This window comes from Schistocerca piceifrons, chromosome 2 (assembly GCF_021461385.2).
Source record: "Schistocerca piceifrons isolate TAMUIC-IGC-003096 chromosome 2, iqSchPice1.1, whole genome shotgun sequence".
Taxonomy (NCBI): Eukaryota; Metazoa; Arthropoda; class Insecta; order Orthoptera; family Acrididae; genus Schistocerca; species Schistocerca piceifrons.
The window spans coordinates 127,106,760-127,132,727 of record NC_060139.1 but is presented as its reverse complement, the minus strand read 5'-3'; the positions used below and the strand labels follow the sequence as shown (position 1 = coordinate 127,132,727).

The 25,968-nt window shown below is 44.9% G+C and overlaps 1 protein-coding gene across 1 annotated transcript in view; it reads right to left on the bottom strand.

The window, feature by feature from the left end:
• Positions 1-14,022: 14,022 nt before the first annotated feature.
• LOC124775189 (dapper homolog 3-like) overlaps positions 14,023-25,968 on the bottom strand; it is a 36,191-nt gene continuing 24,245 nt past the window's right edge. Inside the window, exons 2-3 of the mRNA XM_047250029.1 lie at positions 25,174-25,548; positions 14,023-14,376 (exon numbers count right to left, since the gene is read on the bottom strand). Of these exons, the coding sequence (XP_047105985.1) occupies positions 14,023-14,376; positions 25,174-25,548 (729 nt within the window). The remainder of the gene's footprint in view (positions 14,377-25,173; positions 25,549-25,968) is intronic.

Genomic DNA, 25,968 nt, shown 5'->3' with positions numbered 1-25,968 from the left:
ACTTGTCGAATAATGAAGTCTGCAACACTGTAATACAAGACAAAAAAGGCCCTCAATGGCTAAGTGCAGATAATAGTAGGTAAACTTCGCAGTACATAGCAAATGCATTTTACAACAACTGTCTGTTCACTTATAAGAGTAGGCTTCTGTTCAAAGTGGTTGAAATGGCTCTGAGCACTATGGGATTTAACTGCTGAGGTCATCAGTCCCCTAGAACTTAGAACTACTTAAACCTAACTAACCTAAGGACATCACACACATCCATACCGGAGGCAGGACTCGAACCTGCGACCGTAGCGGTCGCACGGTTCCAGACTGGAGCGCCTAGAACCGTTCGGCCACTTCGGCCGGCCCCAAGGCTTACGAACCTGCAACCGTAGCGGGCGCGCGGTTCCAGACTGCTTAGCCTAGAACCGCTCGGCCACATCGGCCGGCTAGACTTCTGTCCATTGTCGTCCGGTCATTGGCGGATTGTATTAGACCGGCAATTGGCCGAGGCAAAGTCGATATTTTCATCATCAGTGCCTCCCGTGGCGCTGATGGAGCTCGCGCAAGGGGCAAGTCTCCATGGCACTGGCACCATCTCGCATCTTTGCGCCTGTGGAGCTTTTGCCCTGGCTGTGTCTTGTTCGGACGACACAGCAGCTCAGGTAACGTTCCACTCACTTCGAAAATCACCTCGTCCTCGTTCTGGAAATGCCTGGCACAAAATGGTATCGTCATAAAAAAAAAAGAAAGCCGACAAATGCAAGTTACACTCGATCTCTGAGAGTTCCGTACAAACTTAACACGTTCTTCGTCCAGCACGATTCAGTTGAGTTTCACGTGGGGCCCAAATCCGACTTCCAGAGTGCTGCAACGTAAACGGGGCGATAAGCGGGAATAGAAGGATGCAACTGGATTACGCTCGTGCGATGCTGGTAATGTAATGCCCCAGAGCTTTCGATTCATTGTAAAGAATGAAGTGTTTAGTTCCGAAATGGGGAAAGCGATAAGCACTTCAGCTAGAAAACTGCCTGTCGTCTCATTGCAGTTATCCTAGACCAGTCATTGAGTCGAGAAGCATACTCTGTTTGAGACGCACGTCAGTGGCCTTCATATCCTCAAAATGTTCCTTGGGCGACGTAGAAGAATAACTGAAAGTCAGAAGAGTACTGATGACTAAGTAACGCGATTTAGATGAAAAGTGATAGAATGTCATCGAGCTCAGACCCCGATACGGAGGCACCATACGCAGATGAAGATCATGATGACATGTTGGAAATACTTTCTGCAGGCAAATAAGCTGAACTGAACTTTTGATGATTCACTGGACAACGGAACGAAATCACTAACAGTCGACACTCACGTCCGTTCACCGGAAAAGGTGAGCTTCTGATGGATTTGTCGTCTGATATTAGCACAAGTGAAGTGCTTTCGCTGATCTTAGACGACAAAGTTCAAAATGGTTCAGATGGCTCTGAGCACTATGGGACTCAACTTCTGAGGTCATTAGTCCCCTAGAACTTAGAACTAGTTAAACCTAACTAACCTAAGGACATCACACACATCCATGCCCCAGGCAGGATTCGAACCTGCGACCGTAGCGGCCTCGCGGTTCCAGACTGCAGCGCCTAGAACCGCACGGCCACTTCGGCCGGCGACGGCAAAGTGATAAGCCTTTTAGTCACAAGGATTAACAGACATACATCAACATGAAATGACTGAACATCCTCTACTGAACAAATGGAAACCGATCACTCCTGAAGAAATTACAAACTTTATCGGACTGATGATTTGGATAGGTTTAGTACAGACACTTCTCGTTAAATATTGGTCGACAGACCCTATTTACGAGTTCCACTTCACGCAGCAGGATGTACCATAACGGTTTTGAATTACGGTTATCAAACTTGCATTTCGCAAATAATGAAAAAATTTAACCACTCCTAAACATATTCACAGACGTGCTTAGATACTGTAGTCGACGACACAATGGTTTTTTGGAAGGGACGACTAAGGTCGAGGCAATGCATACCAACGAAATCGCGTAAGTGTGGTATACTAGTTTTCAAACTGTGCTCCACGGAACGGTCGCAGGTTCGAATCCTGCCTCAGGCACGAACGTGTCTGATGTCCTTAGATTAGTTAGGTTTAAGTAGTTCTAAGTTCTAGGGGACTGATGACCTCAAATGTTAAGTCCCATAATGCTCAGAGCCATTTTTGAGAAGCGACCACATGGTGTCATATCCCACAAAGATACGGAAGGGCGTCAAGTTGTGTCGGAAATTAGCTCTAGAATTGCTTTCAGGAACAAGTATAGTAAATGGTGACATCGTGTACCAGACAGCCACAAATACGAAAGTAGAAATAAGAAAATTTCGGGAAGGTCTCATTACCGGGGCAAACGCTACGCCCGCTATAATAGAAATAAAACAAGGAACGTGTCCCCCCATTTAGAGATCCATTAGAATCAGCAGAGCAAGCCTGAATGAAGGATGTGCGCCCTATATTAACAGAAGAAGAGACAAACTGTCGAAAGCCAAAAAGTGAAGAGAAATGTAAAAAAAACTATGATCTATTGCTCCATTTCCCCAAAATCGCCTCAAATGTATTTTGCGTCTTTTAACAAACGCCGAGCGACATAGTATAATATAATATGTTATCCTAAATATACACCAATAAAATTATAGTGTTACGTGTACAGGGTGTTTCAAAAATGACCGGTATATTTGAAACGGCAATAAAAACTAAACGAGCAGCGATAGAAATACACCGTTTGTTGCAATATGCTTGGGACAACAGTACATTTTCAGGCAGACAAACTTTCGAAATTACAGTAGTTACAATTTTCAACAACAGATGGCGCTGTGGTCTGGGAAACTCTATAGTACGATATTTTCCACATATCCACCATGCTAGCAATAATATGGCGTAGTCTCTGAATGAAATTACCCGAAACCTTTGACAACGTGTCTGGCGGAATGGCTTCACATGCAGATGAGATGTACTGATTCAGCTGTTCAATTGTTTCTGGGTTCTGGCGGTACACCTGGTCTTTCAAGTGTCCCCACAGAAAGAAGTCACTGGGGTTCATGTCTGGCGAATAGGGAGGCCAATCCACGCCGCCTCCTGTATGTTTTGGATAGCCCAAAGCAATCACACGACCATCGAAATATTCATTCAGGAAATTAAAGACGTCGGCCGTGCGTTGTGGCCGGGCACCATCTTGCATAAACCACGAGGTGTTCGCAGTGTCGTCTAAGGCAGTTTGTACCGCCACAAATTCACGAAGAATGTCCAGATAACGTGATGCAGTAATCGTTTCGGATCTGAAAAATGGGCCAATGATTCCTTTGGAAGAAATGGCGGCCCAGACCAGTACTTTTTGAGGATGCAGGGACGATGGGACTGCAACATGGGGCTTTTCGGTTCCCCATATGCGCCAGTTCTGTTTATTGACGAAGCCGTCCAGGTAAAAATAAGCTTCGTCAGTAAACCAAATGCTGCCCACATGCATATCGCCGTCATCAATCCTGTGCTCTATATCGTTAGCGAATGTCTCTCGTGCAGCAATGGTAGCGGCGCTGAGGGGTTGCCGCGTTTGAATTTTGTATGGATAGAGGTGTAAACTCTGGCGCATGAGACGATACGTGGACGTTGGCGTCATTTGGACCGCAGCTGCAACACGGCGAACGAAACCCGAGGCCGCTGTTGGATCACCTGCTGCACTAGCTGCGCGTTGCCCTCTGTGGTTGCTGTACGCAGTCGCCCTACCTTTCCAGCACGTTCATCCGTCACGTTCCCAGTCCGTTGAAGTTTTTCAAACAGATCCTTTATTGTATCGCTTTTCGGTCCTTTGGTTACATTAAACCTCCGTTGAACGCAGGCCTAACCGTCACCCAGATCCGGGTGATGCGGCGACGAACGTATTACTTATATTTAAGATACGGTCTGCCGCAGTGGGTCTAATTTCACGTGGAGCGCGTGCGGGCCAAGGCTGAGGCTTTCTCGCCTCTGCACATTCCTCGTCGAAATACCCATTACAGCGTGAGGTTTAGTTTAGTATTATAGTGTGGCATTTTTCGGTCTTCAGTTCGGCAGAATCGTGGTGTCAGCGACGTTTACCCTTCGCTATTTGTTCGTGCTATGAAGGAAATCCACAGGTCCAGTGGCTGTTTGCACAAAAAGCGGCAATCTGGCGATCTATCGTCAGAAGTCTTTAAAACTGAATCGGAATGACAGAATGACAGAAGAGAAGGAAGAAAATTCTCAATACAGGGTGTTACAAAAAGGTACGGCCAAGCTTTCAGGAAACATTCCTCACAACACAAAGAAGGAAAATATGTTATGTGGACATGTGTCCGGAAACGCTTACTTTCCATGTTAGAGCTCAGTTTATTACTTCTCTTCAAACCACATTAATCATGGAATGGAAACACACAGCAACAGAACGTACCAGCGTGACTTCAAACACTTTGTTACAGGAAATATTCAAAATGTCCTCCGTTAGCGAGGATACGTGCATCCACCCTCCGTCGCATGGAATCCCTGATGCGCTGATGCGGCCCTGGAGAATGGCGTATCACCAACAATGCCTGTCCAAACGTTCACAGAAAATCTGTGTTGATGACGTGATTGCACAATTGCATGCGAATTCTCGTCAGCCCACACATGTTGATTGTGAAAATTTACAATTTGATCACGTTGGAATGAAGCCTCATCCGTAAAGAGAACATTTGCACTGAAATGAGGATTGACACATTGTTGGATGAACCATTCGCAGAAGTGTACCCGTGGAGGCCAATCAGCTGCTGATAGTGACTGCACACGCTGTACATGGTACGGAAACAACTGGTTCTCCCGTAGCACTCTCCATACAGTGACGTGGTCAACGTTACCTTGTACAGCAGCAACTTCTCTGACGCTTACATCAGGGTTATCGTCAACTGCACGAAGAATTGCCTCGTCCATTGCAGGTGTCCTCGTCTTTCTAGGTCTTCCCCAGTCGCGAGTGATAGGCTGGAATGTTCCGTGCTCCCTAAGACGCCGATCAATTGCTTCGAACGTCTTCCTGTCGCGACACCTTCGTTCTGGAAATCTGTCTCGATACAAACGTACCGCGCCACGGCTATTGCCCCGTGCTAATCCATACATCAAATGGGCATCTGCCAACTCCGCATTTGTAAACATTGCACTGACTGCAAAACCACGTTCGTGATAAACACTAACCTGTTGATGCTACGTGCTGATGTGCTTGATGCTAGTACTGTAGAGCAATGAGTCGCATGTCAACACAAGCACCGAAGTCAACATTACCTTCCTTCAATTGAGCCAACTGGCGGTGAATGGAGGAAGTACAGTACATACTGGCGAAACTAAAATGAGCTCTTACATGGAAATTAAGCGTTTCCGGACACATGTCCACATAACATCTTTTCTTTATTTGTGTGTGAGGAATGTTTCCTGAAAGTATGGCCGTACCTTTTCGTAACACCCTGTATATGAGGGTTCCAGAGAAAGTAATGAACCGCATTTTTTTCTCAGCCGAAAACAATGGTACGAACGCGAAACGTTACGTATGTATTAGCTTAAGTCTCCTGAGTGAGCACACCAACTTTCCGTCACTTCCAACAGATAGCGTAGCTGCAGGACAGTTTCAACATGGCGTCTCTAGGTGATGTACGTTAGAAGCAACGTGCCGTCATTGAATTTCTCATGGCAGAGATAGAAACAGTGGGGAATATTCGTAAACGCTTGTGCAAAGTCTATGGAGCTTCTACTGTCGACAAAAGTACAGTCAGCAGCTGGGTACGGAGGGTGAGGTCATCAGAAGGCGGTTCGGCGGAGCTCCACGATTTGCAGCGGTCGGGGAGACCATCCACGGCTGTCACACCTGACATGCTGCAGCGAGCTGATGTCAATCACGAGGCCAGACGCATTACGACTCGGCAGTTGGCGCTGCATCTGTCAATCAGCAAAGGAAGTGTGGATGCAATTATCCGCACTCTTGGATATTCAAAAGTGTGTTCAAGATGGATCCCGCGGTGTCTAACGGTGGATCACAAATCACACAGACAAAACATTTGTCATAATTTGTGGCAACGTTTCGAAGCTTGTCCCGGATTGTGGCAGGTGATGAAACCTGGGTTCACCATTCTGAGCCCAGACAAAACGACAGTCGATATAATGGCACCATTCCCACAACCCACAGAAGAAAACAAGCAACTGCTTCCGCCGGTAAGGTCATGATCAGCGTGTTCTGGGACTGTGAAGATGTGATTCTCATTGATGCGATGCCAGGAGGAGGCACCATTAGTTCAGAAGCACACGCCAACACATTCATAAAACTCATGACGCGTTTGCGGCGACTTTGGCGCCACAGCAACCCAGGAGATGTTTTGCTGCAACACGATAATGCTCGGTCCCACACAAGTCTGAGACTTCTGAACACATAGCAAAACAGGGTTGGACAGTGCTACCCCAACCACCCTGTAGCCCTGACCTAGCCCCCACGGAATTACACTTGTTTGTACCTTAAAGAATCCCATTCGTGGAAGACATTTTGAGGACGATGAGGATGTCATTCACACAGCGAAGCACTGGCTCCACCAGGACGAGGATTGGTACCGATAGTGCATACATGCCCTTGTTTCGTGCTGGAGGAAGGCGATAGAACGGGATGGAGATTACGTGGAAAAACAGAGTGTGTAGATAAAGCTTCATTCTTTCGTATGTGTAATTCTCATTATGTTCAATAAAGAACTGTTGAGGAAAAAAAAGCGGTGCATTAGTTTCCGGGCAACCCTCGTATATTATGCGGCCACATTAGCGATGGGTACCGCAGTTTGCTATGAAACGATATTACAACACCATTCAGGAAGAATTTAAAGATTTAGTTGACATTGAAAGACCAAAAAACTGCAATGATAGGTAGACGGGATTCATTGATCTGTACATCAAGAAGCGCTTTGTACTAAATTCGAAGGCCTGCAGCTTGTGAAGGAATTGGTTGTATGAATAGTAAAATTTCTTAAGTCACACGTATTGTTCCACTTCAATTGCAACAAGTTTCCGATGGAACTGAACAAAGAGTGTGGAGTCTTTATATATCACTGCACAGTACGTTGGTTCTATCGAAGGGCATGCGTGGGACAATTTTTCGATTTAAAACTCGTTATTCTTGCATTTATGAAGGAAAAAGGAGTGTGGTAACGAAAATTATAACATCCGAAATCGATTGTTCAACTCGCACTTTGAATGGACCTGACTGCACACTGTCCACAGTAAGACTTTGCAAGGTGAGAAACAACTTCTTTCTTATCTGAAGGGGATGCATTAAAAAGAAAATCGCGTTGGGGAAGAGACACATTTTGACAGACATAGCCCAGTTCCCTAAGTTAAATGGCATCAAAGAAAACGCGAGACTTGAAGAATTTATTGTGGCCTTGAAAGAATCACAAAGATAGTTTCCTAAATGTTTTGAGAACACTGACAATCTTACATCTGTTTTTGAGACAATGTACCGTTTCAGTTGAAAGGCCCCTGTGTATATCCAGATGTAACTCACCGACATGCTGTGTAGTTCCCATTTTAAAAACAAATCCTTCTACTTTAAAATTGCCCAAGACGTCTACATTGTTTTCCTCAGGCAGTGTCAACGCCTCCATAACGATGTTGCGAAAGTGCTGCAATATTTCGATCGACATATTTGTGGGAAAGATCTTTTTCCGATTGTTGTTGTTGTTGTTGTTGTGGTCTTCAGTCCTGAGACTGGTTTGATGCAGCTCTCCATGCTACTCTATCCTGTGCAAGCTTCTTCATCTCCCAGTACCTACTGCAATCTACATCCTTCTGAATCTGTTTAGTGTATTCATCTCTCGGTCTCCCTCTACGATTTTTACCCTCCACGCTGCCCTCCAATACTAAATTGGTCATCCCTTGATGCCTCAGAACATGTCCTACCAACCGATCCCGCCTTCTGGTCAAGTTGTGCCACAAACTTCTCTTCTCCCCAATCCTGTTCAATACTTCCTCATTAGTTATGTGATCTACCCATCTAATCTTCAGCATTCTTCTGTAGCACCACATTTCGAATGCTTCTATTCTCTTCTTGTCCAAACTATTTATCGTCCATGTTTCACTTCCTTACATGGCTACACTCCATACAAATACTTTCATAAATGACTTCCTGACACTTAAATCTATACTCGATGTTAACAAATTTCTCTTCTTCAGAAAAGCTTTCCTTGCCATTGCCAGTCTACATTTTATATCCTCTCTACTTCGACCATCATCAGTTATTTTGCTCCCCAAATAGCAAAACTCCTTTACTACTTTAAGTGTCTCATTTCCTAATCTAATTCCCTCAGCATCACCCGACTTAATTCGACTACATTCCATTATCCTCGTTTTGCTTTTGTTGATGTTCATCTTATATCCTCCTTTCAAGACACTGTCCATTCCATTCAACTGCTCTTCCAAGTCCTTTGCTGTCTCTGACAGAATTACAATGTCATCGGCGAACCTCAAAGTTTTTATTTCTTCTCCATGGATTTTAATACCTACTCCGAATTTTTCTTTTGTTTCCTTTACTGCTTGCTCAATATACTGATTGAACAACATCGGGGAGAGGCTACAACCCTGTCTCACTCCCTTCCCAACCACTGCTTCCCTTTCATGTCCCTCGACTCTTATAACTGCCATCTGGTTTTTCCGATTATGAAACTAAATTGGACACGATTACGAGAGTGGTCCCATAAGTGCTCGACCTGACCGAGAGATGGCAGTCGTTGTTGAAAAATATCTCTGGGTTAGAAAGTATACGATCTATGAAGCATATTTTTGAAGTTTGAAGACGCCACATTGTTTAGTATTTGTTTGGCAGCCATCAATAGTGAACGTAGTGAGTGAACTTGTGAAAGTGGACAAAATTTGTCATCGTTAAGCGATACAATACTTTTTTTCTACTTTGGGACAGTCTGATCCTTTGTTGACAACAGTAAAATATTGGGTCTCTGAATTTAAACGAGGCCGTACGAGCTGCGAAGACGAGCATCGCATTGGTCGACCAAATGAGGTGACGACTCCAGAAGTGGTGAAGAAAATCCACAAAGCGGTACTGCATCATCGTCGACTGAAAGTGCGTGAGCTAACAGACATAGTAGGCATTTCAAAAAAGTGCGGTACATCGCATATTATCAGAAAATTTGGACATGAGAAAACTGTGTGCAAGGTATGTGCCGCTTTTGCTCACACTCGAGCAAAAACAGTGCCGTGAAGATTTTTCAGTTGAGTGTTTAGCGAAGTTTCGCAGCAACAAACCTGTGACGTTTCTTAACCATGGATGAAACATGCGTCAACCACTTCACTTCCGAGACAAAAGAACAATCAAAACAATGGACACAAAATGGAGAACCGACTCCAAAGAAGGCGAAGACCGTTTCATCTGCAGGCAAGGTCATAGCGTCGGTTTTTTGGGATGCACGTGGGATAATTTCCATTGACTACCTTGAAAAAGGAAAAACCCTCTACGGCGAGTACTATGCGAACTTATTGCAACGTTTGGGAGAAGAAATCAAGCAAAAACGGCCGCATTTGGCCGAGAGGAAAGTGTTGTTTCTTCAGGACAATGCACCAGCTCACACTTCCGTTATTGCAATGGCCAAAATTAATGAATTAAAGTTTGAATTGTTACCTCATGCACCCTATTCGCCAGATTTAGCCCCCTCGGATTATTTTCTGTTCCCACACTTGAAGAAATGGTTCGGTGGACGAGGATTTTCAACAAATGAAGTGATGTCGGCAGTTAATGGCTATTTTGAGGAATTAGACAGTTGAACATCGCTGGGAAAAGTATATAGAGCTGAAAGTATATTATGTTGAAAAATAAACACTTTTTTCCAAACTTTTTTTTGTGTTTTCTTTGTTGGGTCGGGTACTTATGGGATCACCCTCGCACATGGAAACCTAAGTGCGAAAGTCTATGAAGCTGTCTGTGTCTCTCCGTATACTGACAGTTCGTACCAGATAATAATTATGCCTTCAGCGCGCCATAAATAATAAAATTATATTGAACTTGTTTTGTTTGTAACCTGAGTTACTGCGAAATGAGAACTATAAAACGAAGCCGTACGCCTTGTGATTGCACTGCCAGTTAAATGCGTCGTGTTACTATTTCCCTCTCCTCATGAGTGCTGTTGGGGAAGTGTGCAGCGTGGCTGAGCGCTATAGCACTCGTGCCAAGGCACGGCTCATGAACCGAATTCTTGGCCGTCCCTGATCTATAGGCTTTGATGAATGGGTGTAATCTCCCCACGGAAAATTACCCTCTACCAAGCAATAATTAATAATGGTCAACCAAATCATCTACATGTATTTACGTTTGAAAAGTATCTGATCAGATTTTCTAGTAATATATGCGCCGACAGCTCGTCGACGCCAAGGTATTTTTCTAGTACGTTTATTCTTTGGAACAACAGAGGTACAGAAATGTATGCTCCATGGTTATTATAGAGAGAGAGAGGAACAGCTTCGGAAGTATCGGTTGGAAGATTGTCTGATTGCTAAAGGAGATTTTATTTACTCTTCTTCGCGCTAAAGCGAGCTAGGAAAGTTTGTGCCGCTAGCGTGATAGATAAAAAAAGAAAAAAAAAACCTGGAAAAGAAAATTACATGAGACTTGGAACCAACAGAAAACGTAACATGTACGGAAATGGATTCAATATACAATTTTCCTCAGAAATAAGGTTTGTGACCATTTTATTCTAGAGTGAATGATGAATGAGTTCTCTGTCTGAATCACTGATGATTGTCTGGGCCCTGTAATTAATTGGGAAGTTTCAGCTGTGACGAAGAGAGCCTGCAATCTCTGAGTTTTTATAAATCGTCCAAAAAGGCTTCGTCCGCATCTGAAATTTTAGATCTGTCGTAAACTGAACGAATTGTTCAAACGATCGATTTTCCCAACTGAATGCAGCGCTTAATAATAGTAACAAATGTAAAGATCTTTTCCAGCAAGCCTGCCGTTGAACATTAAGACGAAGGGCTCCACCAGAGATTCTATTAGGCTGATTTCACGTAAATAATATAGTTAAACTGTACATAGATAAAGGAGAGAGAGAGAGAGAGAGAGAGCGAATGAAATTCGAGAAATTACTCAGAATCCTCAATTAGCATAATTGTTTGTCTATCTTTTCACGGATCAGCCTAACTAGAAAACACGAAGCCCTGACTTTATTGTACCGATTTATGTGTGAGAGTGAAAGAGTAATAAAGGCGACAGATACACCTCTGTACAGACAAAACATTACACCAAGTTAGCGGCAAGCTGCATTCATATAGACTTTCATCATTTACAGAGTAGAATTCATTATATGGGGTTGCGTATATAAAAGTATGTGATTTAAGTGGTTGTACCTTCCGACTGCACTGACTTAGAAATTTAATTTTTTACTTCGCTGAGGGATTAAAAGGGGTCCTAAGGCGAAGACAGACGGCTAACAAAGTGATCCTATAAGTATTCTATTTTTGTCAATGGAGATACGGAACCCTTAAAGCTTTAGAGTTTAATACCCCGTCGAGAGCAGAGTCATTGGAAATGGAGCACACGAGCTCGGACTACGAAACATGAGGAAGGAAACTGGAGCTCCTCTTTTCAAAGGAAGTATCCTGGCATTTGCCTGGAGCGATTTAGGGAAATCACGGAAAACCTAAAACTGGATGGCTAGAGGCGGATCTGAACCGTCGACCGCCTGAAAGCGAGTTCACTGTAGCAACCACTGCGTCACATTAGCCGAGGAAAGAGAAAGACGTCATAGTGGCATAATCAGCAGAATATGGTGAGTGAGGCAGAATCTAACAACCCAAAGAACCTTTGTGTGAGTACAATGTTTCAAGAAGAGGAAGTGAACTACCGAATAAAAAATAAAAGGCACTCGTTTATAAAGGATATACTGCTGTTCAAATCTACATAACGAACAAAGTCACAGGAAAGACAGTCTTGGTGGTGGTTAATGTTCCCGTGGTATCTAAACAATATTTGCTTGATACATTTCTTATTTTGCTTGTGGACAGAAAGTAATTTGAGGTGGTCACTATAAATCGGACGCACTGTAAAGTAACATTGGCTGCGAACGGTGCCACGTATTCTTTTAAGTTCAGTGTTGCAAATGGTTGAGTCTAGCAAAATCGCTGCTCCAAATAAACTATCGAATTGGTAACCTGCACTTATAGTTTTATTGGTCAATGGAACCCACTCCGCAACTACAAGATACTTATTCCTGTCACGATTTTCAATAAGAGCATCCATATCTAGGGACGAAGAAGACCAATAGAGGCGACCGGAACCTGTCAAACGTCAGCTGAAGGAGACATACAAAATAGTGAGCTACTCACGTGCAACACCACGAGTTAGCGAGGTCACCGGTTGGGAGTGGATGCTACCTTTGGCGTAAGCATGTCCTGTGGCTAAGTGCTTGTTTGTTTGATTAGTGACGACTGCACAGGGGGTTACTCGCTATTCTGTAAATAATTTCGGCTGCCAAAATCTTCAATTAAAATACAAGGCGTCCAAAGGAAATCTCCCTGATTTCGAAATGCACATATAGAAAAATGTGAGACATAGATACTTACGATTTGTGGCACAGTGTAAAGCAGCTCAAAAAGTTTTGTGAATTTTTTTTCCAAACAATTCATTTTGTTTTGTTTCAAGTGCTAAATAATTACCAGACATGACTACACTGCAACAGAAAGCCCAGTGCATGGTGTGGTGTGCAGGAACGAAGTCAACTATTGCTGTCCAACCAAATTTCCGACGTGAATTTCAAAGACGTTAAGACAGTTGAGGCAGGTGGCAAGTTCCTAGCCGCTGTTTGTGCGAACTGACAGTCAACTTCTGGCAGAAAAAGCACATCTTAAAAAATGATAAAGGAGATCAGACCAATCTTCCAAACGAACCCATCAGCCCAATTTGCTGAACATCACAGGAGCAGAACATTTCTCGTGCAATAGTTGAAAATGTGCTGCTTAAACGACTTCGCTTGCACGATTATTAAGTTCACACTGTGCAGTCGCTAAAGAGAAACGATTGCAAGCTTCGCCACGAACGTTTTGTTGAGATGATGGAACAGATCGAGCAAAACCTCAACTAAGAAATGTCGGAAGGTTAATCGGCACAGCATTCGCAACTAGGGTTCGGCAAATCCCCACAGTTTTCGGGAACATATCAGAGAAAGCTTTTGACAATGTTGACTGGAATACTCTCTTTCAAATTCTACAGGTGGCAGGGGTAAAATACAGGGAGCGAAGGCTATTTACAATTTGTACAGAAACCAGATGGCAGTTATAAGAGTCGAGGGACATGAAAGGAAAGCAGCGGTTGGGAAGGGAGTGAGACAGGGTTGTAGCCTCTCCCCGATGTTATTCAGTCTGTATATTGAGCAAGAGAAATTTGTTAACATCGAGTATGGATTTAAGTGTCAGGAAGTCGTTTCTGAAAGTATTTGTATGGAGTGTGGCCATGTATGGAAGTGAAACATGGACGATAAATAGTTTAGACAAGAAGAGAATAGAAGCTTTCGAAATGTGGTGCTACAGAAGAATGCTGAAGATTAGATGGTTAGATCACATAACTAATGAGGTGGTACTGAATAGAATTGGGGAGAAGAGGAGTTTGTGGCACAACTTGACAAGAAGAAGGGACCGGTTGGTAGGACATGTTCTGAGGCATCAAGGGATCACAAATTTAGCATTGGAGGGCAGCGTGGACGGTAAAAATCGTAGAGGGAGACCAAGAGATGAATACACCAAGCAGATTCAGAAGGATTTAGGTTGCAGTAGGAACTGGGAGATGAATAAGCTTGCACAGGATAGAGTAGCATGGAGAGCTGCATCAAACCAGTCTCAGGAGTGAAGACCACAAGAACAACAACTCGTAGATATAGGTTAGATGGTAAAGGATCAGTGCTTCTAGATAGAGTGCATTGCCTTTGCGTTTTCTGTTGCCGAGCTCCTTGCAGGGTGCAGCTCACACCTTACGCGTCTTCAGTCAGGTGGGCACAAGAATAGAGCCAAGCGCGGGACCGCCGGTAAAAGTTCCTCAGTAAATAAACGAGCTGAAGGAGGCGGCAGTGGGAGACGAGGGCTAGGTAAGGGCCACGCCGGAAGGCACTCTCCGCCACTCACTCGTGCACGCAGGCCCTCGGGGCAGGGGCAGGGCAGGGCGGACAGGCCCGGCCGCGACACGCGTGTCCTGATGGAGTAATCTGCTGTTTCCTCAATTAGCGGCGGGCAGCGCGCAAACTTCCGCGGGCGCGCGGGCCCCCGCGGAGGGCTCTTGGGCAACCCGCGTCCCGCGCGCACTGATTTGTTGGCCCCTCTCCCCCGCCCACCACCTCCCTAGCCCGCACCGCCCCGGCGCGCCCCTTAATGGCTTTAATTCAATTCCCCCCCTGGCGAAAGCCCCGGCCGCAATACAGTGAGGAGCGGGCGGCCGCCACTTTGGCTGCGGCTGCACCTCCGACGCCCTTTATTTGTTAATTCGAGGGCCCGGCTAGTGCCGCGGCCTCCTCAGCAGTGGCCCTCGACGCGGCCGGCGCCGGCTGAAACACAACCCGGGACCCCACTCTCTACACTGCCCTGCTCTGCTCTGCTCCTCATTACGTGCGTGCTGGCGCAGCCGTACGTGAACCACCTCGCGTGGCTTCCCCCGTAATTGCGTGGTCATTCTAAAGAACTGGCCGCATCCTCCTCATCCTACAAGGGTTTATTTACTCCATTTGGTCGCCGCGTAACCGCACAAAGTACACTCTTCAACGTATGCGAGTACCGTCCCGGGGTATAATAATGATGATAATGATAATAATAATACACGGAGGAGGAGGCGGGCGAGCCGTATCCTGCAGTCTGACGTCTCCACTGCCTACGTCATTAAGCAGTGAGTCAAGCGCAGCTACGGCGAGCTGCTGCTCTTGAGGTTGCCTTGTGTTTCACTACGACCAGTCATAGCTGCTCCCTGTGCACGGATGGCTTTTCGGTAGACTGCTTGAGAGTCCGTCAATACTGTCCGACGAAATTGCTAATGCTGTACCAAGTTTCCGCGCCATGTACCGTATCGTGGCTTACGGAATGCGCAGTGTCCATCACGTAATCGCCACACTTTTCCACAGTTTCTTTAACAGTGAAAACTGTCACGGATGAAACTGTGCGTTCAAAAATGTTCAAATGTGTGTGAAATTTTACGGGACTTAACTGCTAAGGTCTTCTGTCCCTAAGTTTACACACTACTTAACCTAAATTATCCTAAGGACAAACACACACACCCATTCCCGAAGGAGAACCCTAACCTCCGCCGGGACCAGCCGCACAGTCCATGACTGCAGCGCCCTAGACAGCTTTCTCCTTTTCTCTTTTTTTTTCTTTTTTTTTTTGCATCTGATCGGGGCGGACGTCGTAAGACACCCCTTGAACACGCTGAGCTACCGTGCCAGCGTCGCTCAGCTAATCCCGCGCGGCAAAACTGTGCGTTAATACGAGGCATAGTATGAAGAATGTTCAATAAGTAATGCAACACATTGTGTCTGTGAAAGCAGGTTGGTTTTCTTCAGAATTCCAATACACAATATTATTCGCACTCTTCTGGCTACAAAACCCTATTTTTCTACAAAATATCCGTTCAATGCGACAGCCTTTCGCCACCTTATTGGGAGGGTCTGGATGCCCACATGGCACCACACGGTACCACTCTACTAGTCGACGTCGGAGCCAACGTCTTTCTTCACCAATAACCTCCCAATCGTACACGTACTTCTCCCGGCGGAGTGCATCCCCCTTTGGGCCAAACAGATGGAAGTTGTAAAGACATTGCTTTCCCCAAAAGTCGATAATATTTTCTTTCTTTTGTGCATTACCTTGTCATAGTATGTATGTATCATTTATTTCAACTATTCTTTATTTGTCAATACGTCACATTGTTTCTTCATTCATTTTGCTACTGTTTTATATTTTATATTGTACGAATATGAATGTTCTGGTTTTATATGCTTTGTAAATCTTTGGTTAGGATAGGAGAAGTACTATGTCAGAGAGAGAGCGAGTTGTTGTGATGTCGTGGCCGCCGGTTCGCGGGTGGAGAAACGTTGCAAAGTTCGGCGTGAAAGACGGTGATACGCGGAGGAACTGTTAATTACAGTGCGTCCGCTGTGTTAATAGGAGATCGTGCATTATTAAGTGGATAGTAAAACCTGAAAAGTATATCGAGTGTTTGCGGTGACGATTTTACGCACTCTGTGAACTTGTGACAATTAGCCGTGAACCAGACACAATTGTCGTGTGGAGACACTAACTGTTAGAATTGCGTGAAAGTGGAACAAACCAAAATATTAAGTAAAAGAACAGTGCTGTGATTTGATAAAGAAACATTTATTATATCATCCAAACTGTCTTAAAGACGACGACATGTATTGAACTGATGTTTAACGGACTGTTATAGTGATAAACACATGTGACTGTTTTCCTGTGGCAACACGGTGAAAGAACTGTGCGAAGTATTGGCATTAACCGGCTATATATCGTAAATACTAAAGACATTGCATAATTCCGACCTACCCGCACCGCGTGATTAATAAACTTTTAATAATAAAACGTCGCGCGCGTAACGACAGCGCACACACTGGAACTATTATTATCGCGCCAGTGCTGCCAGCTGATTCGACTACAACGGAGACGTGGACCACCGCCGTAACTGGGATATTAATGAAACAGGAGGATCCATCATTATCTTCACGCCACTAACCAGGATTTACTTCACACATCGTCCGCGTGGACCACCACTGACGTAATCGCATTGCCTGCAGCAACAGTTAAGACATTAAAAGAAAATTATTGCGCTCTCTCTCATTTCAAAATTAAAGACAATTGCAGTTAAATTACCTATTTTAAAAATTCCGTCACAATATCAAGGTTCAATTTTGTTTAGTTCCAATAAATATTCTTTCTATTATTTCGTCTTGACAGTGTTGAAAACCCGCCAAACTAAAATTCAATTAAAAGTTTTCTTTCAAAATTCTTCTCGGACATTTTTCTGCTCATCATAATTTTATTTTAATGTTTGTGTGTAACTTCTTTTGGAGGGAGAATATATTTTATTTTTGTGCAGTAAAATTAGCTACCATATTACGTAAATTACCAGCTGATGCTGTCCGCCATTACTGCTTGAAAACTGACGAATAGTATTTTTGCATCTATTTTCTCATTGGATGTCAGCTTCAAAACGAAATTACATATTTCGTGGGCATCTAGCAGATGTGCGATGTCTATGTAGGCTATGTAGGGCCCTACAATAATTTTTTTTTGTTACTTTTGCAGGTTTACTGGAATTATATTGACTTTAATTGTTCATTTGGCCCCTGTTAAAGTGATTTATCGCATCTATTTAATAATTGTACCGAATTACTTAATTTATTTTTTTATTACGTAAACATTGGCATACCATAATTAGATTCAAATTGACGTCTTATTGGCCCCACATAAGATTCTGCACGTTCTGACAAAGACTAGGCCAAAATTTTTTTTTCGACCACGTATCACGTTTGTGCGACCTTTCTTGCGATGATGACAGGTGTTTCGCCAAGCGACTCACCGTGCTTTTGTTCACTGTCAGGTCTCCGTACACATTCTGCAAGCCTCTATGAAAATCTGCGATGCTGTGGTTTTGTGCCAAAAGTAAATCAGTGTGAGCTCTCTGCTTGCAACGCACTACCGTTACAGATGCCATTTTGCAGACTACGTATAGGGCCGTCACCAAGCGGAACTTCTTTAATCTACAGACGCCGAAGCGGGAGCATCCACCATGTCCAACAATAAATTCCACATTCTTTCAGCCGAAACTGGCTGCGAAAAGAAATGCGTTGCATTACATATTGAAAGCTCCTCGTATATCGTAAATTAAGTTACAAAATCGTCATACGCTAGAGATGATTAATCGGTGCAGCAGCAGTCTCATGTTGTTCAACATCCGATGTAAATAACGAAGCCGTTCATTACTGATGTGTGAGAATATCTACCAAAATAAAACGTCTACCTCATACTGGGTGCAACAAGTTAAAATGAAATTACAATGAAATGAACACAACTAGCCGCATATAGTCGTTGATATGTCAACGGGGACAGTTGAAAATGTGTACCCCGACCGGGACTCGAACGCGGGATCTCGTGCTTACATGACAGACGCACTATCCATCTGAGCCACGGAGGACAAATATGAAAGTGCGACTTGCACGAACTTATCTCTGGTACGCCTCCCGTGAGACCCATATTCGCAACTTATTGTCCAACTCTATGTTCATAGTGCCCCTGCCCATTATATTCAATACTCGCGGCTTTACTGCCCATTACCGTAAGACTTCGGGCACTGTTTGTGCAGCCGCACAGAGGGAGATCGTCAAATGGCCTATGAGCCTTAACTATACAGGGTGGTCCATTGATTGTGACTGGGCCAAATATCTCACAAAATAAGCGTCAAACGAAAAAACTACAAAGAACGAAACTTGTCTAGCTTGAAGGGGGAAACCAGATGGCGCTATGGCTGGCCCGCTAGATGGCGCTGCCATAGTTCAAACGGATATCAACTGCATTTTTTAAAATAGGAACCCCCATTTTTATTACATATTCGTGTAGTACGTAAAGAAATATGAATGTTTTAGTTGGACCACTTTTTTCACTTTGTGGTAGATGGCGCTGTAATAGTCACAACCATATGGCCCACAAATTTAGACCAACAGTTGGTAACAGGTAGGTTTTTTAAATTAAAATACAGACCGTAGGTACGTTTGAACATTTTATTTCGGCGGTTCCAATGTGATACATGTACCTTTGTGAACTTATCACTTCTGAGAACGCATGCTGTTACAGCGTGATTACCTGTAAATACCACATTAATGCAATAAATGCTCAAAATGATGCCCGTCAACCTCAATGCATTTGGCAATACGTGTAACGACATTCCTTTCAACGGCGAGTAGTTCGCCTTCCGTAATGTTCGCATATGCATTGACAATGCGCTGACGCATATTGTCAGGCGCTGTCGGTGGATCACGATAGCAAATATCCTTCAACTTTCCCCACAGAAAGAAACCAGGAGACGTCACATCCGGTGAACGTGCGGGCCATGGTATGGTGCTTCGACGACCAGTCCACCTGTCATGAAATATGCTATTCAATACCGCTTTAACAGCACGCGAGCTATGTGCCGGACATCCACCATGTTGGAAGTAAATCGCCATTCTGTCACGCAGTGAAACATCTTGTAGTAACACCGGTAGAACATTACGGAGGAGCCGGCCGGTGTGGCCGAGCGGTTCTAGGCGCCTCAGTCTGGAACCGCGCGGCCGCTACGGTCGCAGGTTCGAATCCTGCCTCGGGCATGGATGTGTGTGTTAGTTAGGTTAGTTAGGTTTAAGTAGTTCTAAGTTCTAGGGGACTTATGACCTCAGATGTTGAGTCCCATAGTGCTCAGAGCCATTTGAACCATTATGGAGGAAATCAGCATACATTGCACCATTTAGATTGCCATCGATAAAATGGAGGCCAATTATCCTTCCTCCCATAATGCCGCACCGTACATTAACCCGCCAAGGTCGCTGATGTTCCACGTGTCGCAGCCATCGTGTATTTTCCGTTGCCCAATAGTGCATATTATGCCGGCTTACGTTACCGCTGTTGGTGAATGACGCTTCGTCGCTAAATAGAACACTGTGTCAATGAAGGAGACATGCCAGGAGTGCCAAAGATGGCGTACTGTGTGAAACCTTAATGGCAGACATTTCACAGTTCATACAGAAATTAATAGTAGCCACAGGAATCATGATACCTCAATTAGAAACTTGTACCTTACCATTATTTGCATGACAATTCTGATAGTGTAATCAAATTTTCAATATCTTTATTAGTTTATAGTTTACTATCTGACGATAAATTATGCAAGTAACACCCACCAACTAATTTGCAAATCTAAACGGTTCATCCGATTTTGTCGATCGACATGTCTTTAGAAAGCTATTAGTGTAAACCTAAATTAGTATAAATTACAGGCATGTAACTTGAATAGTACATGAGTTATTGGAGGTCACAGTGACCTATTACTATCGATCGCGTCAGGCCATAAGTACTCCACAGTTACACGAAAAAATGGCAGCAGCATGCTCATAAATATATTTATTCATCTATGTCTTTGTTTATATCTGATACATACTATTCATGAAGAAAATGGTCAATTATTTACTGTGTTTTAGAAAGCACAGAGACATTAGCCTAGTGGCTTGCTGCTGTTCTATTCCTTAGCCCGCATCTCGTGGTCGTGCGGTAGCGTTCTCGCTTCCCACGCCCGGGTTCCCGGGTTCGATTCCCGGCGGGGTCAGGGATTTTCTCCGCCTCGTGATGGCTGGGTGTTGTGTGCTGTCCTTAGGTTAGTTAGGTTTAAGTAGTTCTAAGTTCTAGGGGACTGATGACCATAGATGTTAAGTCCCATAGTGCTCAGAGCCATTTGTTCTATTCCTTTGATATGTTGTTGTTGTGGTCTTCAGCCCAGAGACTGGTTTGATGCAGCTCTCCATGCCACTCTATGCTGTGCAAGGGTCTTCATCTCCCAGTACCTTCTGCAATCTACATCCTCCTGAAACTGTTTAGTGTATTCATCTCTTGGTCTCCCTCCATTGATATATGTTTACTTAATTTGTTTATGTATTTAATAATTTGTGTTATGGCGTGTTTATGGCCCAGCCATAGGAATATTTATTTAATTTCAAGTTATTTAAATGTAAATCCAGTATTTCGAATGTGTTTAAAAATGTTTGCGAGTGTGTGTTGGCTTGGAGACATGACCGGAGCGCTACCGTCAGTCACAGTGCTCGTTACTAAGGGTGGAGTTCTGAACAGTCCAGCGCAAGGGACAGTCGCAGAGGACACGGGGGAGTTCTGAACAGTACAGGAGAGGACACAGAGGGTGCTGGACAGTACGGCGTGACGGACGCACGGTCGCAGGAGAGACTTGGAGAGTGTGGAGCGGTTTGCGCGTGCTCACGGGAAACAGAAATATTTCGTAGTGCCGACTTGTGCACTTGTGAGACTTCCATGGCTCCTGCAGTGAAGATTTAGTATGCGTTTAGAAGTGAATATCTCGCGAGCTAGGTTGTTGTTCATAATTGCTGGACCATCGACAACACTGTTTTACAGTAATAAAGGGCATTCTTAAAGATACTTCTGCTATCGTACTCATCATTTAAGGTCGTTAAATTAGTTCCTGCAGATTTTATTTAATTGCACTCTTTCATTCACAAATTTCTATATAACTTTCAAAATTTGCAATTTCCGAGTGATAGGAATCTTCGACCATTCGATTCATGTGTATTTTCATGTTGTATACTGTAGACTCAGGAGCATTTCGCTTTTAATGCGGCAACTACGTATCCCAGCACCTAGACAACGAAACCAGCCAAAACTTATAATATTTCAACTCTGAGCCGGAGGGTACGTAGTTGAGGGCCATCACTTCACTCATCATTTCATTTTATGTGAAAGCCCGCATCTGACAACCATTAAGCATCTCCACTTACAAACTGTGGAAGCAGGTAATGTAGTATTGATTTATTTATTTATGTATTCATTTCACCTGTCAAGACTATATCTAACCAAACATTACAATATGTGTAGAACGTGACCTCTGCCTATTATTATTAATAATAATTATTATTATTATTATTATAACAGATGCACACTGGAGAGCCAAAAACTTATGACAGCCTGTTTAATAGCGTGCTGGTCCACCTCTGGAACACAATACAGCAGCGATTCCGCGTACGTGGATTCGACAAGTCCTTAACAGGTTTCCGGAGGTATGTGGCACCAGACGTGTACACTCAAGTCAAACAATTCCCGTAATTACAGGCATGTGGGTAGTGGACGCGGAGATGGTGCCCGACTTCGTCGCAGACGTGTTCCGTCACTGTCAGACCACGCAAATTCGATGGCCACGGCGTCAAGGTTTGTTCACACGATAACATCATAGACTGATCGGTACATATACTCTGACATCCAAAGCCCAGTTATCTGTTCGAAGGAGCGACCTGTGATGTTCTATCTGTGGTCCGCCAAGATGACTTCGGTCTACGATGCAACAGACGGCCTGGCCTGAAGGACTTGGCTGCAGTTGGTACTGCCAACTCGCGTCTGCCTTTGCCGATGAGAAGACTTGGCTGCATCCTACTCTCAACTCCTCTAGATGCCTAGCTGATGATATGTGTTGAGCTCCTGAACTACCATCATTCTGGAGGAGTGCAGTAGCTGTCCCCACCCCCACACTCCCTGACCGGCATCATTGGCCATTATCTCGCTGAGAGGCTGCAGCATGACTCTTCACAATAACGGCCAGTTTGTGCAGGGCTCTTGGGTGCCTCTGCACGGTGCTGTCTACATCGTCGACGAGAGCACCCTGGTGATTTACTAGCTATGCAGCTGGCCACTGGTACCAGCTATGGAATGTCCGCAGTACAGCCAGTCAGCGACCCTCTGTGACATAGTCACCCATTGTGTTTGCTTCCCCGTCATTGTGGCAGCTGAAACTGCGACGCGTGGTGGTCTCAGCACATACCGGCCTTCCGTGAGCTCCACCAGGTCACCTGGCTACTGGCAGTGATGAAAGAACACAGCTATGTAACCAGGAATAGTAAACGAATATTCTGTTAACAAAGCCTCATCAGCGTTCGACAGATCCTCATCGCCGCACTCAGCTCCATGCCATCCTGGCAAACATAGAGGTCACAGCTCCAGCCGTCTATAATATGCCATATGATGACTAAGCGGCAAGAAACAATCAGTGCCTTCTCTGCACGATAGATATGGAGATACTATCGAAGACAGTGCTGCCAAAGCAGAGTTACTAAACATAGCATTCCGAAATGCCTTCACAAAAGAAGACGAAGTAAATATTCCAGAATTCGAATCGAGAACAGCTACCCACATGAGGAACGTAGAAGTAAATATCCTCGGAGTAGTGAAGCAAATTAAATAACTTAATAAAAGCAAGTCTTCTGGTCCAGACTGTATACCAATTAGGTCCCTTTCGGAGAATGCTAATGCATTAGCTCCATACTTAACAAACATATACAACCGTTCGCTCGACGAAAGATCCGTACCCAAAGACTGGAAAGTTGCTCAGGTCACACCAACATTCAAGAAAGGTAGTAGGAGTAATCCACTAAATTACAGGCCCATATCGTTAACGTCGATATCCAGCAGGATTTTAGAACATTTATTGCGTTCGAACATTATGAATTACCTCGAAGAAAACGGTCTATTGACACACAGTCAACATGCGTGAAACATAACAAGCTCTTTATTCACATGAACTGTTGAGTGCTATTGACAAGGGATTTCAGATTGATTCCGTATTCCTGGATTTCCAAAAGGCTTTTGACACTGTACCACACAATTGGCTCGTACTGAAATTACGTTCTTATGGAATGTCTCAGTAATGTGACTGCATTTGCGGATGTAGACGTAGATGTAGATGTTCCATATTCCTGTCAGTTACCTTCCGGAATCTCAGTGACTTTCTTTCTGCACGGCTGACAGCGGTTAGCACTTCAAGCGGTAGTTATTGAAGGTTTTGACATGCTCACATTAATGTGTCTGAACAGTATATCTTAGTTGTTTTTTATATTATGAGGGAACATGTGACGTAATTTATTGTCTGGTTTGAACATGATTTTTATCGTACACTGTGGTGACAAAAATCATGTGGTGGCGAAATGCACATACATAGGTAGTAATAGTATGGAGCATACAAGGTATGAAAGGGCACTGCATTGGTGCACCTATCATTTCTACTTCGGTGATTCATGTGAAAAAGTTTCCGACGTGACAGTGGGAATTATCAGACTTTTAATGCGGAATGGTAGTTGCAGTTAGACGCATGCGGCATTCGCTTTAGGAAATCGTTATGGAATTCAATATATCGTGATTCACAGTGTCAAGAGTGTGCTGAGAATAGCAAATCTCAGGCATTACTTCTCACCACAGACAACGCAGTGGCCGACGACCTTCACATAACGACCAACAGAATCGTTGTTTGCGTAGAGCTGCCAGTGCTTACAGACAAGCAACACTGTGTGAAATAACCACAAAAGACGTGCGGCGAACATATCCGTTAGGACGGCGAGACAAAATTTGGCGTTAGTGGACTATCGGAGCAGAAGACCGACGCAACTGCCCTGCTAACAGCACGACAACGCCTGCAGCGCCTCTACTGGGCTCATGACCATATTGGTCGGACTCTTAAACGACTGGAAAAACGTGGCGTGGTCTGGTGAGTGCCGATTTCAATTGGTAAGAGCTGGTGGTAGGATTCGAGTGTGGTGCAAACCCCACTAAGCCACAGACAAAAGTTGTGAACAAGACACGGTGCAAGCTAGTGGTGGCTCCGTAATGATAAAGACTGTGGTTATATGGAATGAACTGAGTCCTATGGTCCCACTGAACATGGAGACCATTTGCAGCCATTCATGGACTTCAAGTTCGCAAACAACTTTGGAATTTTTATAGATGATACTCTGGCATGTCACCAGGCCACAACTGTTCGTTATTGGTTTGAATAACATTCTGGACAATTAGAGCGATTTATTTGGTTACCCCGACATGAACCTCGGTCAGTATTTATGGGACATAATCAAGGGATCAGTTCGTGCATGCAATTCTGCACCGGCAACACTTTCGAAATTATGTATCGCTATAGAGGCTTCGTGACTCAGTGTTTCTGCAGGGGACTTCCAACGACTTGTTGAGTCCATGTCCACGTCGAGTTTCTGCGCTACGTTGGGCAGGAGGAGGTCCGACGCAACATTAGGAGGTGTCCCATGACTTTTGTTACCTCAGTGTATATTTTTTGAGAAATATTACCGTTAAATGTTACTGTTAGTATATCGCATCTGACGAAAACTGAACCCTTTCACCGTCGCACTGAAGCTCACCTCGAAACTGCCGGGAGCGATGGAAAGCCCTTTTCATTTCAGGCTGTGCCAAGCCGGAGAGGGACGAGATGCGTCCGCCAGATTCTGATCGCTGACCAGAGGCCGTACGGCGGCGGGGGGTTGGTGGTGCCGTGCTGCAGGTGTGGAGAGCGCAACGCGAGCGCCACCCAATTACCGCTTCAACATTGTGGCCGGCCGTAAATCTGCGCGCCTTAACGCGGGCCCCGCGGCGGCTCGCGGGCGGCCGCCGGCCGGCGCGCGCTCTTAAAGTCACTTTATCGCCGGCGCTGCCCGGCCGGGCCCGCTTAATATATGATTTGCGTGGCGGCGGCCGTATTTCACGCGCCGCCAGCGGTCGTTTATGGAGAGAGAGAGAGGACCCCCGGGCGCCGAAAGCGCGGGCCGAACTATGCCGCGGCATCGGTCGCTCGCCCCGTCTGGTCGCGACCGGCCGCGCCGCCGCAGAGACTGCCCAACTGTGGAGGGTCTGTTGGGAGCCACCGCAGCGGTGGTTGTTGGCCGGTAGTGATCCAATGCTGTGGAAAGTACTCTACCAATGAAAAAGGTAAAGGTAGAGTTCTGGGGTTCTAGCCCTAGACTGACGATCTGGGCCCGACTGACCGCACTGTCGTCCTCTACCAATGGTGTCATCGGATGTGGCATGGAGCGGCATGTGGCGAATGCACCACTCTCCAGGCTGATGTCTGGTTTCCTGAGAGACTGCCCAACTGTGGAGGGTCTGTTAGGAGCCGCCGCAGCGGTGGTTGTTGGTCGGTAGCGATCCACTGCTATACAAAGTCCTCTACCAATGAAAAAGGTAAAGGTAGAGTTCGCGTTCTAGCCCTACACTGTCGATTTGGGGCCGACTGACCTCAGTGTCATCCTCTACCAACGGCGTCATCGGATGTGGCATGGAGCGGCATGTGCTGAATGCACCACTCTCCAGGCTGATGTCTGGTTTCCTGAGAGA